This window comes from Pristis pectinata, chromosome 27, assembly GCF_009764475.1.
Source record: "Pristis pectinata isolate sPriPec2 chromosome 27, sPriPec2.1.pri, whole genome shotgun sequence".
Lineage (NCBI taxonomy): Eukaryota > Metazoa > Chordata > Chondrichthyes > Rhinopristiformes > Pristidae > Pristis > Pristis pectinata.
Window position 1 is genome coordinate 23,512,841 of NC_067431.1, and position 13,120 is coordinate 23,525,960.

Here is a 13,120-nt window from a genome sequence, read left to right on the forward strand (position 1 = left end):
TTTGAGCAGATAATCCAGGTGGACACTTCAATACCACCAGATGGATCATCATTTGGACAAGGCGTTAAGTGGAGGCTAACTCACCTTCTCTTAATCACAAGATATTCACTCAATATTTATCAGTCAACCAGTGCTACCAGATGAATCCTTGCTGAAGAATTTGCCAATCTGTACAAACACAGGATTACAACAGTATCTGCACTTTCATGTTAAATCATGCATACCCAGAGGAAGCAATTTTTCTTCAAGAATATTCCAATAAAACATGATGGAATTAACTTTACAAACAAGGCAGAAGTAATTGTGGAGGCAGAGGAGGAAAGAACAAAGGGATAGTCTGTGGAAAGCTGGGGGGCAGAATGGCTGAAGGGATGGCAGTGCAGGCCAGGAGGAGGCAGTAGTGGGACAAGAAGTATGTGGTGTTGGATCAGGACTCTGCAGCCCATCCGACAGCAGGGCAAGTTGCCTTTCTTTTGGTTTATGCTGATTGGAAAAACCCCTCATTTTCTAGCATCTAAGATAAGATTTCTTTATTAGTCACATGTACATCGAAACACACAGTGAAATGCATCTTTTTTGCGTAGAGTGTTCTGGGGGCAGCCCGCAAGTGTCGCCACGCTTCCGGCGCCAACATAGCACGCCCGCAACTTCCTAACCCGTACGTCTTTGGAATGTGGGAGGAAACCAGAGCACCCGGAGGAAACCCACGCAGACACGGGGAGAACGTACAAACTCCTTACAGACAGCGGTTGGACTTGAACCCGGGTCGCTGGCGCTGCAATAGCATTACGCTAACCACTACACCACTTTGTTGGAACGGTGTTGGAGGCTGAGGTCAGAGGTGAGAGTGGCAGTTGGCGGAAGTGGGTGATCAGGACAAGAATCACACCATACATTTCCAGCACTTTCACCTTCTATATTAGAGCAAATTCTTTGCTCTGGTACTGCAGTTGAAATTCCTGTTTAATGAATCATTTCCTGCAATATCCTGTGCAACGTGCATCTCCTTTGTCATCCAGGCTCTCCCTCAGAGAGCGAGTCCTTCAAAGGTTTAGATGCAGTTGCACTTTTACTATCACTGTTGTCCGCATCTAATTGGACCGTCATGTTTACCTGTAGCGGTGTTCAAGCCAACCCCTATGATTGGTACCAGCTGACCAGTCTTCTCACAGACCATTGGAGCTCCAATTTCAATCGGCATCAACATTCCTGTGATTGGGCTAACGTAGGTCCCCCCTAGCGGATAGACCAAGCCAGTCTGCAGGTGAACAGTCACAGCCAAGATGGGCACTTTGATTCCTGTCTCCGCATCTGGCATTGGTCCTCCCAGTTTAACATCACTCCGATGGGGCAGGCTTCCCAGCTGTAGCTTCAATGGGAGGCTGGTCTCCGGACACAGTGGATACGGCACGTATGGAATCAAATTCTCCTCACTTTGGCAAACCGCACCTAAGAATTGAAGAAAGAGGAAAGATCAAAAGGAGACATATTTTGAGCACTCAGCCCTAAAATGCCAAAGGCAGTGAAACAGCAACCATTCCGGCAAAAGTAGCAGGAGTCACATCAGTTCTACAAACAGATATCAAGCTGGGACAGCTTATTGTCCTTTATTAATCTATGCCCAATATTGGTACGCTCCTGCTTCATCGTGGAAATCTGTGTTAACATTGCATGAGGAATGCCAAGTTTAAAGACAAAATACCACAGATGCTGGAAAATGGAGGGTTTTTCCAACCTGAAATGTTTCTCTCTCCACAGATGCTGCTTGACCTGCTGAGTGTTTCTAATATTCTCTGTTTTTATATTTGTTAATTCACACTAGTTACTTATCTTGGATTTTGGATTCTACACCGAAAGATGGAATTGGCCAAGCACAATGGGATGCCCAGTGAGGCAAGGATGAGGGCTGAGTTTCACACATTAAAGTATGGGGATAAAACATCTGTTACTGAATCTTGCCTGTTGGTGGGTAAACTGAGAGGGGATGCTGTGGGGAAGAGATACTTAGCAAGAAAGATTTTCACACCAGGTTTGCTTTAAAGGCACCACATGATTGAAACCTAAACAGAAAATGCAGAAACACACAGTGGGCCAGTCAATATCTGCAGAGAGACCTGTTTACATTTTGAAAGCTTAAGTTAAAGCTGTTATGGAGTGTCTAGTGGGGAAAGAAGGAGATGGAGATTACTTAGAGTTTGAGGGTGGGGGGGTGAAATATCCGTTGCTAAGGGTAGAAAATGTTTATATAAAGTCTCAGCCGAGCCTTATATTCAACCAGTACGTGCTGGCCTTTTTAAGAATAATTAATAAGTGTTGCCTGATAGGTTTTTGGCTGAAGATTTAAAACTAACCTTCAAAATAAGATTGGATGGAGGGATACATTTTCAGGATCACAGCAAAGAGCAAGGTGTGGGTTAATTGGTTCTCTCTCTCTCTCTCTCTCTCTCTCTCTCTCAAAGAGCCAGCATCAACACTATGGACTGAATGGCATCCTTCTGTGCCATTTTATGATCCTTCCGGTTATGTCTTGCACTTGGCTGGCAGTGAAAATTCACCCCCATCACTTGTCAGTTGTGTGGTTAACTTGCTGGGTAGGTTATTAGTATCGAAAGGCTTGCTCAAGTGGCCTGGAGCCATGTGTTTCAATCCCTACCTGGCTGATGGGGAATTTAAATTTTAAAAAATTAAATAAATAGGAAATAAACTGCTAATATCAATAGTGAGCCAAAAGATTGTTGTAAAATCTCACTTGGTTCGAGGGAGGAAATCTGTTGTCTTTACCTGGGGTTTTAGAGGTTGGGTCTACAGCTGACTCCACACCCACCATTGCAGTGAAGTTAAGAGTTAAGATGTGTGTTTCCACATTTTCTGTTTAGGTTTTTGGCTGAAGATTTAAAACTAACCTTCAAAAAAAGATTGGATAGAAGGATACATTTTCAGGATCACAGCGAGAGGACAAGGCCTGGGTTAATTGGTTATCTCTCTCAAAGAGCCGACATCAACACAATGGACAATGGCATCCTTCTATGCCATTCTGAACTCTTAACTTCACTCTGAAACTTCCCTGGCAAGTAACTCGTTGCTGGGACAATATAGAGTTAAATATAAATCCTTGTAGGTAGTTCACAGGGTGATTTGTTGCGCTGTTTCTTTAACGGCCTTCAAGATGCATTTTCTTCTCAAGGTTTAACTGTTGTTTTTTTTTGGTTCAGGGAACTGACCTGCTGCTGAGTCTGTGACAGGAAGGAGGCAGGACCTGATGGTGTCGTAACACACGTTGCCAGCCATGGGGAGCACTCGTCCAGTCTGAGGGTGGAGGAAGAAGCTGCTGGGCACAGGCATGGTGTATTTATTGGCTAAAAGCATAACAGCATTGGGACTCGGAGTGAGCAAGCCTGTCAGCTGATCCACCTGGAGGAGATTGGGGTCTCTAATGGCTCCATCAGCTCCTGTCACAGAGAGTTATTGTTTCAAAAACACAGCATAATTTCATGAGCACTATATCTTGCAGTAGTTACCATATTGGGGAACAGGAGGTTTGCGGCAGGGGAGGGGTTTGGAAGGGCAGCATTTTCTGGGAATTATGAGTGTCATAGATATACAGTGGGATCAAAATTTGTACCGGACAGCAGTGGTCTGGAAGGAGTTGGGGTGAGAGAGGTAGTACGAGAAACAGAGGAGATGCGAGGGCGGTCTCCATCAGCCACAGCAGAAGGGAAGCCACGCTTCCTGATAAAGGACAACATTTGAGATGTCTTGGAATGGACGGCCTCATGTTGAGAGCAGAACGAGAAACAGAGAAGATGGGAGAGGGGGCTATGAGAAGTTTGTACTCCAGTGTGAACTAAGTGCACAATATGGGTTAGGATGTGCATAGACTTCTGTTTTTGAAATACAGCTCAACTGACTGCAGAAAAGTTAACTTCAGTTTTGTCCTCAACAAGGATTAAAGACTCTCTAACTCTCCTTCATCAGAAGCGTGTCAGGTAAGAACAGAATACAAATCAAACAGCCTGTTCCACATTGTCAACTGGGATTTGAGGCTTGCTATCATTATCCATGCATTTAAAATGCATGGTTTTGTCAAAACAACCTTCAGGAGGCAAAACTGGGAAATCAGAAAAAGTTCAACCATCCAAGGAGATCACTCCATACTTAAGTACATTGAGGTAGTACACAAGGAAAAAAAAAGAATGCAGAATATAGTATTACAGTTGCAGAGAAAATGTGGTGCGGGTAGACAAATAAGAGCCATGACAAGGTAGATTGAGAGATCAAGAGTTCATCTTTAGTGTATAAGAAGTCTGTTCAAGTGTCTTATAACAGCAGGATGGAAGCTGTTACAATTAGAGCATTGCATCCAATTCCAGTGATCTCACTTTAGGAGGGATGTGAAGAGCAGGTGAATGGGACTGACAGAATTGCTTTAATAGGACCTGGCATTGACTCGATGGACTGAATGGCTTCCATTACATGATTCTGTTATAGAAATTTTCTTACCGATTAACTCCTCTTTGGAGAGAACTGTTAAAGTCTCCCTTTCCACGAGTTGGGCTCCCGTCCCTTTCCCCAGCACAGACCAGACACTCAGTCGCTGGCACTCATTTGTGATGGCATCCGACATTTGTAGTAACAAAGCTTCAACTTGTTCAGAATCTCTGAGATAGAACAGTAAAGTAAATTGGAAATGCAAGATCACATTTGCCTCTATCTTTTTCATTTCCCCTTGTCCTCATCAAAGTGAGGGCCATGAATACAAGAATGATTCCATTTTAGGTTTTAAGTATGGGTCTTGTCCTTGTAAAACTCCCAGGCACAGAATAAAGATCCCTGTCTAACATTGCTCTGTCCCCAAAACATTCCTGCATCACATCTCAGAAGAGCACCAATAGAACAGTTTGTTACCAACAACCATTCTTGGGTCTGTCTGTGTCACATTGCCAATCAGTACTGAATTATAAAGGGTGGTACGGTGGCGCAGGTATAAAAGCCACTGCCTCACAGCACCAGAGACCCTGGTTCAATCCTGACCTCAGGTGCTATCAATGTGGAGCTTGCATGTTCTCCCTGTTACCTGCATGTGTTTCTTCCAGGTGCTCTGGTTTCCTCCCATATCCCAAAGAAGTGCAGGCTGGAAAGTTAATCGGCCACTGTAAGTTGCCCCTAGTGTGTCAGTGAGTGATAGAGTCTGAGAGGAGTTGCAGAGAATGTGGGAAGTCTAAAAAAATGGGATGAGTGTGACTGGGTGGCTGACGGTTGGCGTGGAGTCTCGGGGATGAAGGGCCTGTTTTCATGCTGTATTTCTCCACAACTCTATGACCCGATGCTCCTATGACTGTGCAGACCTATCCAGAGCTGGAATGGTCTCATCTCATTTCACCAAGAACCCTTTAGAGCACACACACTTCCCTTCATTTGGGATGGTTCAGAACTCAGGAACCAGAAGTGAAAGGACAATGCTTAACCCATTTTTGCACGATGCACTTCCTGGATATTTCCAGACAACAGAAAGAGTTGCTTTATAAGTTTTTTTAAATCATAAATGAGCATGAACTGAAAAGATTTTCAAGCTTTAGTCAATCGTTAGATTAATTAAACCTGGGAAAAAAAGATGTGAATTGGTAAAGCTTGAGGCTAGTCTTTATTTCCAAAACCCCTTCTTGAATATCACTTCATCGTTCACTCAGGAACATCCCGCACCAAAGGCAGACACTTTTTCTTCTGTCTCACTCAAGCACTATTGTGAGATGATCACATATCTTACTCACTCCTGCACACAGATAAAGGTAAGGTAACACAGACTAAGCAATCCACTTCACAGGATATCGTTATGTACTTGGCCAAAGATTGTAAAATCCAAGAACCGTTTTGAAAATGATGTGGATTCAATGGAATTATTCCCCATAACCAACCCAAGATGAGAGACCTATTGGAGTGCATATGAGGAAATTATTTTCCTTTAGTCAGAGGATCCAGAATAAGGTGGCATGTTCCACTTGGAATTGGAATTGGAATTTGTTTATTATTGTCACTTGTACCGAGGTACAGTGAAAAACCTGTTTTGCATACTGTTCATAGAGATCAATTTAGTACACAGTGCATTGAGGTAGCACAAGGGAAAACAACAGAATTCAGAGTAAAGTGTCAGCTACAGGGAAAATGCAGTGCAGGTAGACAATAAGGTGCAAGGTCATAACAAGGTAGATTGTGAGGTCAAGAGTCCATTTTATTGCACTAGGGGACCGTTCAATAGTCTTATAACAGCAGAATGGAAGCTGTCCTTGAGCCTGGTGGTACGTGCTTTGAGGCTTTTGTATCTTCTGCCCAATGGGAGAGGGGAGAAGAGAGAACGTCCGGGATGGGTGGGGTCTTTGATTATGTTGGCTGCTTTACTGAGGCAAAGACCCCACCCATCCCGGACATTCTCTCTTCTCCCCTCTCCCATCAGGCAGAAGATTGTCTCCAACCTGGCACCAAGAACGCTGATTTCCCCAACTTCCGGTAACCGCTCCCCCTCTGTCCGTTTCCTCTTTTCTCTCTCCTCCTGATCCACCTGGCCCCCATCACCCTATCTCTTTGCCCTCTCCCACCCTCTCCATCTGCCCGTCACCTCACACTGTTTCCCCTCCCCACTCTCCCTTCCTTTTATTCCAGGCTCCACCTTCCTCTTCTCTCAGATGCTCCCACCTTCAGCCCTTTGTCACTTCCACCTGTCACCTCCCGTTCCCTCTCTCCCTCCTCTACTCGCCTGCCTATCACCGCCCCTCACATGGATCCACCCATCGCCTGCCAGCTCGCGCTCCACCTTTTCCCCTTTCCCCGCCACCTTTTTATACGGGCTATCTCCCCTCTATCTTTCAGTCCAGTTGAAGGGTCTCGATCCGAAATGTCAACTGTCCATTTCCCTCCACAGATGCTGCCTCTAGTGCTTTGTGTGTTGCTCCAGAATAAGCTGGTGTTCAAATGAGCTCGGCCAATTAGCACCAAGTTGAGGAAGTATTTGTTTGTAGATCAGGGAGTGACAACTTGGAGCCCTCTCCTCCTGTAGATGCTGGGTTGGGGAGAGGACAGGGGCTGGGGGTGTTATGTCAACTCAAACATCAAAGACTTGAATCAATGGACCTTTGTGGGAGAGGTTTATGGAACAAAGGTGGACAGGGCACGGAGCAGTTAGGATCTAAGTGCACTGCAGAACAGTACCACGGATATACTGTATATGACCTACTTCTGTGGCTATCTTTACTGGAATGAAAGTGACTGGTGAAATGTGGTGCTAGCATGGTGAACTTCAGATGACAGATAACAATAAATGCTTCTGTCCCAACAACTTCCTTGTACAACAGTACAAACTAAATACCGCTGATTGACAAGGCTGTTTTCCATTGTTGTTTCTTCCTCATGGTCAAGAGGTTCCTCCAATAATCGGACCACTTCTCTCAGGGCTACGTTGAAGGTGGTGTGATGTTCCTCCCGACAGCTCCAGTCAGCTTGGAGCAGTTGTTGCTGCTTGTCCAGAATCGCTTCAAACTCCAGCCCAATGTTCTTCCGTCTCTTAATCTCCAGCCTTACCTGGAAACAGAGGTTGGGGGTGTGTCAGTAATGTCTTCAACTCCATCCCTATTCTGGGCTGTGAATCCATACAATTCAGTCTACCTTTCTGCAAATCAGTTTTCATTCTCTGCAGAGAGTGGCGGTATGATTCAATGACTCTCAGTCACGTTTAGTTTAAAATTAACCCTATTTGCAAAGAGTGACCTGGGAGCAATTTCAGAACCAGAGATCTGGGGACATCTTCTCCATGAGCAGTTTCATTTGTGATGTTTTTCTCAATATTATATTGAGCTTGTCCTATTCCTATGGCAGGTCAGATTCCACGGAGCAGAATCAAAGCAATAGTTATAAATATTTTTCTGGTGAAAGGTCATTGATTTGAACCCAGAAGTGAAAGTAAGTCGGTACAATTTGGTATGGCAGTCCGATAAGAAAGTAGCTGACGTTATGTCTGTGATATGACTGTACTGCTAAGAAATTTAAGTTAGTTTAGCCTCAGCCTGAAAAGTTAATTCTATCTCTCTTTTCACACCTGGAGCCCGAGCTGCTGAGTATTTCAGACTTCAAGCATCTGTTGTATTTAATGTTTGCTTTGTGGATAGTTACTGTCTTATTACCAAAAATTGAAGACTTGCTTGAATATAAGAACATCCAAATCTATAAAAACATCCAAATCTATAAAGCTACTGAAGGAAATTTGACAGAAAAGCTTTTCCCTGGAGATACTTGGGGAGATCTTGAGCACTGAAGGGGAAGCACTGGAAGCATGGAAGATGTCTAGGGAGGAGTTTGGGACCCAGATGAGGATGGGGCAATCTCTGAACTCAGGAGAGGTTCTGGGAGAATTGTGGGAACACACAGAGTGAGAACTGGAAGCACTCAGGGCTGTAACTTGTGGAATGTAAAACATATGGGATACAATCATTATATTACAATAGTCTGGTTGAAGAAATGCTTCCAATGTTTCAAGGTAACAAAACAAATTTGGTAATTAGCACAGGCATCTCAGCAGTTCCATTCTACACAATTTATAAAGGGAGATTTGAACTGAGAGAATAAATAAACTCTGCCTGCATCTTGTATCCACAAAAATTCACAAGTGTGCGGAAACTGCAGCTGAGACATGCAAACCCTTGTCATCAGGGGTTAAAAATTGTCACGTGGTGTACTGTGCATATCCATCCACGAGATTCCAGTTTGTGATTACATCCTGTAGATGTTAATTCCTCATTCAGTATGATGAATTTTTTCATCCATTTTAAGACTCATCCTTCTCAAACCTTATTCTGTCCTATATTATGGCCAACATACACAATGATGGTTCTTATATTGGGAACATAATACAGATATTGCAATCAATTGCAACCACCATTTGGTTTTAACTTCCAAAAACTGCAACAACTCAAAAACAGTTAAGAAAATCAATATATTCACCTTGCAGCACATCTCCTCATACATTTCCATGTCAGTCCTGTTAACGACATGCCTTCCAGCAAAGTTCATTCTCTCCATCCAGATTTCACTGAGTGACTCAGTCGCTTTAGTTATTTTCTGATACAATGTCTTCACCTAAATAGGACACATTTAGAAAACATTTTAAACTGCTTCCCAAAAGCATGATTTCTATTTTCTCCCTTTGGCACTTTCGATAGCTGTCCACCAGTGTTTCACCTGAAGCACTAAAGTAGCGCTGTAGTGTAAGAGGGGTCATCTTTTGAAAGAGGTGTCAAAACAAGACCCTGTTTGCTCTCTCGAGTGGATGTTAAAGGATCCCTGCGTTGAAGAGTGGGGGAGATGTCACCAGTGACATAGTCAATACTTATCCCATAATCAACATCACAACAATAGATTATCAGGTCATTATCACATTGCTGTTTGTGGAATCTTGCTGTGCACAAATTGGCTGCCACATTTCCCACACATCAATGGCAGTAAATGATTTATGATATGATGACATCATAAAAGGTGTCATTAAAAATGGAATTCCTTTTCTTTTTAAAAAGCTACCTTGGTAACTTGGAGGGTCAGATAAAATAATTTGCATCCCAATGCTCCTTATTAACGGACAACTTTTGTTTTTAATGATTTTTAACCTCTCCTCTCATGGAGATTGTGTTTGGTCCTGATTTCCTGTGTACAACACCATATGGAAAAATGTCATTTTATTGACAATTTCCTTTCTAATAAGCAATCAATTTGTTCAATTTGTCTTGAGGCACCTCATCAGAGGTGGTCATATTGGAATCTGGATTCCAAAGAGCCAATTCAGCACATTATACATAGGAGTACTAAAGTAACAATCTATACTTGTAATAAAATAATATAAAATTGCTTATGAGTAACATCTGGTACTGGAAAAGGCAATGAATATCCATTTAGTTAAAGGCAGGCATGGTAGTGTAACGGTTAGCATAACGCTTTACAGTGCCAGCGACCTGGGTTCAATTCCCGCCACTGTCTGTAAGGAGTTTGTATGTTCTCCCTGTGTCTGCGTGGGTTTCCTCTGGATGCTCTGGTTTCCTCCCACAGTCCAAAGACAGACGGGTTAGGAAGTTGTGGGCGTGCTATGTTGGTGTCGGAAGTGTGGCGACACTTGTGGGCTGCCCCCAGAACACTCTACGCAAAAGATGCATTTCACTGTGTGTTTCAATGTACATGTGACTAATAAAGAAATATTATCTTATAAAAAAATCTATTATGGGGGCTTTGTCTTGAGTCTTACCTCCTTCTTGTGTTGACTTAACCTGACTGACACTGCCAGTGATTGTTTCAGCAGAATTTGATAGAATGTGTTGGTGTTAAAGAACTCCAGATCAATTTGTTGATCATAATCCCCAAATTCATTGTGTTTTGAGACAGAATCTAAAATAAAATAATTTAGTTTAATTTTTTTGTAGAAACTGCAAAGTTGTGAAGCATTAAAACATAGAGATCATCTCAACCATATGTTGTTTTGTGAGATCTTGCTGTGCACCATTTGAATGCCAGCTTTTTTCCTGAAACCAATTGGTCTCCTTCAGGTGATTCAATAGAGTTAAAGGTCTTTCTTTTCAAGTTTGCTTTCACCTTATAAATTAGCTGAAGGCTTATTAGAAACAAAGTATGAAATCCGATGCCTGCAGTCCCAACAGATAGATACCATCCCAATTATAGTGCAAAGCCCTATCAAACATTCCGGTTATTAGACAGGACTTTGGGCTACTGTCATTTCTGATTCTGTGGAGAAAAAACTGAGATACCCTCAAGAGACAGAAACAGAAAATGCTGGAAACACTCAGCAGGCCAGGCAGCATCTGTGGAGGGAGAAACAGAGGTCAGTGACCTACTTCTGGTGAATGGTCATTGGCCTGAAATATTGACTCTGTTTCCTCCCTCTACAGATGCTGCCTGAGCCGTTGAGTGTTCCCAGCATTTCCCGATTTTGTCTCAGGTTTCCAGCAGCTGCAATTTTATTTTTGGTTTTTTGAGACTCTCACCTTCCTTTCTGTCTCCATTCTCATTATTTTCCTCAGTCTGTTTTTCGAACTGCAGACTCCGGTGGATCTTTTTCACAGCAATGATGGTAGCTCCTCTAGAGGAATAATCATCAAAGTTATACGCCTTCTGGAGGTGCTGGTACCTTGGAGCAACTATTGCCTTCTTGGGCCAACTGCTCTTCCTAAAGAGAAGCTGAAGGTTTTGAATATAAATTAATTCTTCCAGTCTTTAATTTTGCTCCTGTTATTTTTCCTTCGTGTCCAGAGACAGTGACTCACACTGAAGCTCCACTCCACATGTACGTGTGGCCCAATGCCTCACAGAAGAACCATGAGTTGAGACTCTTCCTGTTAGAGGGGTCAGCACAGCAGTGTGGAGATCCAGAGCTTGCTTTCTCATTCTTCTCATGAATACAAGGATGTTAAATCCAGTTGCACAACCCGATCCCACCACTGACCTGGGTACGATTAGGTAATGCCATCACCAACTCGTGAATTCAAGGACTGAACCTTGGGCACTGGTGTGCCTGTGGCTCTGCATTGAATTACTCAGTGTATCTGCAGGAAAGCCTTCCCTAAAACTGTAAGTAGAGGCAGGAACAGGCCTCCGACTCCATCATTCATGGACGATCTTCCACCTCACTGTTTATATCCTGTATTCCTTAATTTGCTTAATGTCAAGAATCGAATGATCTCAGCACTCGATGTACTCAGTGAAGGAACATCCACACCTCTCTGGGGTCAAGAATTCCTAACATTCCTCACCTTTTGAGTAACAATGTACCTCCTCATCTCAGTCATAGAGTCATAGAGCATGGAAATGGGATGTTCAGCCCACCAAATTGGTGCTGGGTATTGACTAACTATTTATACCAATTCTATACTAATCCCATTTTATTCTGCTCAGGTTCCCATCAACTCTCTGCAGATTCTATCCCTCGCCTACACACTAGGGTCAACTTACAGTGGCCCATTATCCTACGTGTCTTTGGGATGTGGGAGGAAACTGGGACACCTGGAGGAAACCCACACAGTCACAGGGAGAATATACAAACTCCACACGGTCAGCACGAGAGGTCAGGATTGAACCAGGCTGCTGGAACTATGAGGCAGCAGTTCTGTGCCTCATGTCTGACTCCTGATCCTGACAACATCTCCAGGTCCTAGATTCTCCAGCCAGTGGAAAGAGCAGCTCAACATCTACCTGTCAATCACTCTCAGAGCCTCGTCTGTCTCAATGGGATCACCTCTCATTCTTCTGATCCCCTGTAAATACAGGCCCATCCCACTCATTTTCCCTTCACAGGACAGCCCTCGCTTCTCAGAAATCAATCTGGTCAATTTTTGCTGCCCAATTACAATGTTTAAAAGACACTTAGACAGGTACATGGATAGGAAAGGTTCAGAGGGGTATGAGCCAAACGCGGGCAAATGGGACTAGCTCAGGTAGGCAACTTGGTTAGCGTGGACGAGTTGGGCTGAAGGGCCTGTTTCCGTGCTGTATAACTGTATGTCTCTATCTCCAAAGCAAATTTGTTTTCAGGTGCAACTATCAAAACTACACTTTGTAATCCAGGTGTAGTCTTATTGAAGCCGTAACAACAGAAGCAAGAATTCCTTATTTGATTCTAATCTCCTTGCAATAAAGGTCAATGCACCATTTTCCTACCTAATTGTACAATGTTTTATGTAACTCTGTTGCCTCGCCAGTGACTTGGCTTCAATGCTGACTTCTGGTGCTGTCAGCCTGGAGTTTGCATGTTCTTCCTGAGACACTGGGTGCTCTGGTTTCCTCCCACATCCCAAAGACATACTGATGGGTTAACTGGCCACTGTAAACTGCTCTAGTGTAGGTAACGGTAGTGTAGAGCACCAGCGACCCTGGCTCAATTCTGGCCACTGTCTAAGAAGTTTGTACGTTCTCCCCGTGTGTCTGTGTGGGTTTCCTCCGGGTGCTCTGGTTTCCTCCCATATTCCAAAGACGTACGGATTTGGAATTTGTGGGCATGCTATGTTGGTGCCGGAAGTGTGGTGACACTTGCGGGCTGCCCCCAGAACACACTATGCAAAAGCTGCGTTTCACTGTGTGTTTC

General features: G+C 43.6%; 1 protein-coding gene across 1 annotated transcript; it reads right to left on the reverse strand.

Moving 5' to 3' along the window:
• Positions 1 to 1,430: 1,430 nt before the first annotated feature.
• On the reverse strand, positions 1,431 to 9,015 carry si:dkey-103g5.4 (uncharacterized). The gene is made up of 5 exons (XM_052039719.1): positions 8,986 to 9,015; positions 7,358 to 7,569; positions 4,501 to 4,658; positions 3,257 to 3,449; positions 1,431 to 1,449 (listed from the first exon to the last, which is right to left on the reverse strand). The coding sequence occupies exons 1-5, from the start codon at positions 9,013 to 9,015 to the stop codon at positions 1,431 to 1,433; spliced, it is 612 nt and encodes a 203-aa protein (XP_051895679.1).
• Positions 9,016 to 13,120: the final 4,105 nt, after the last annotated feature.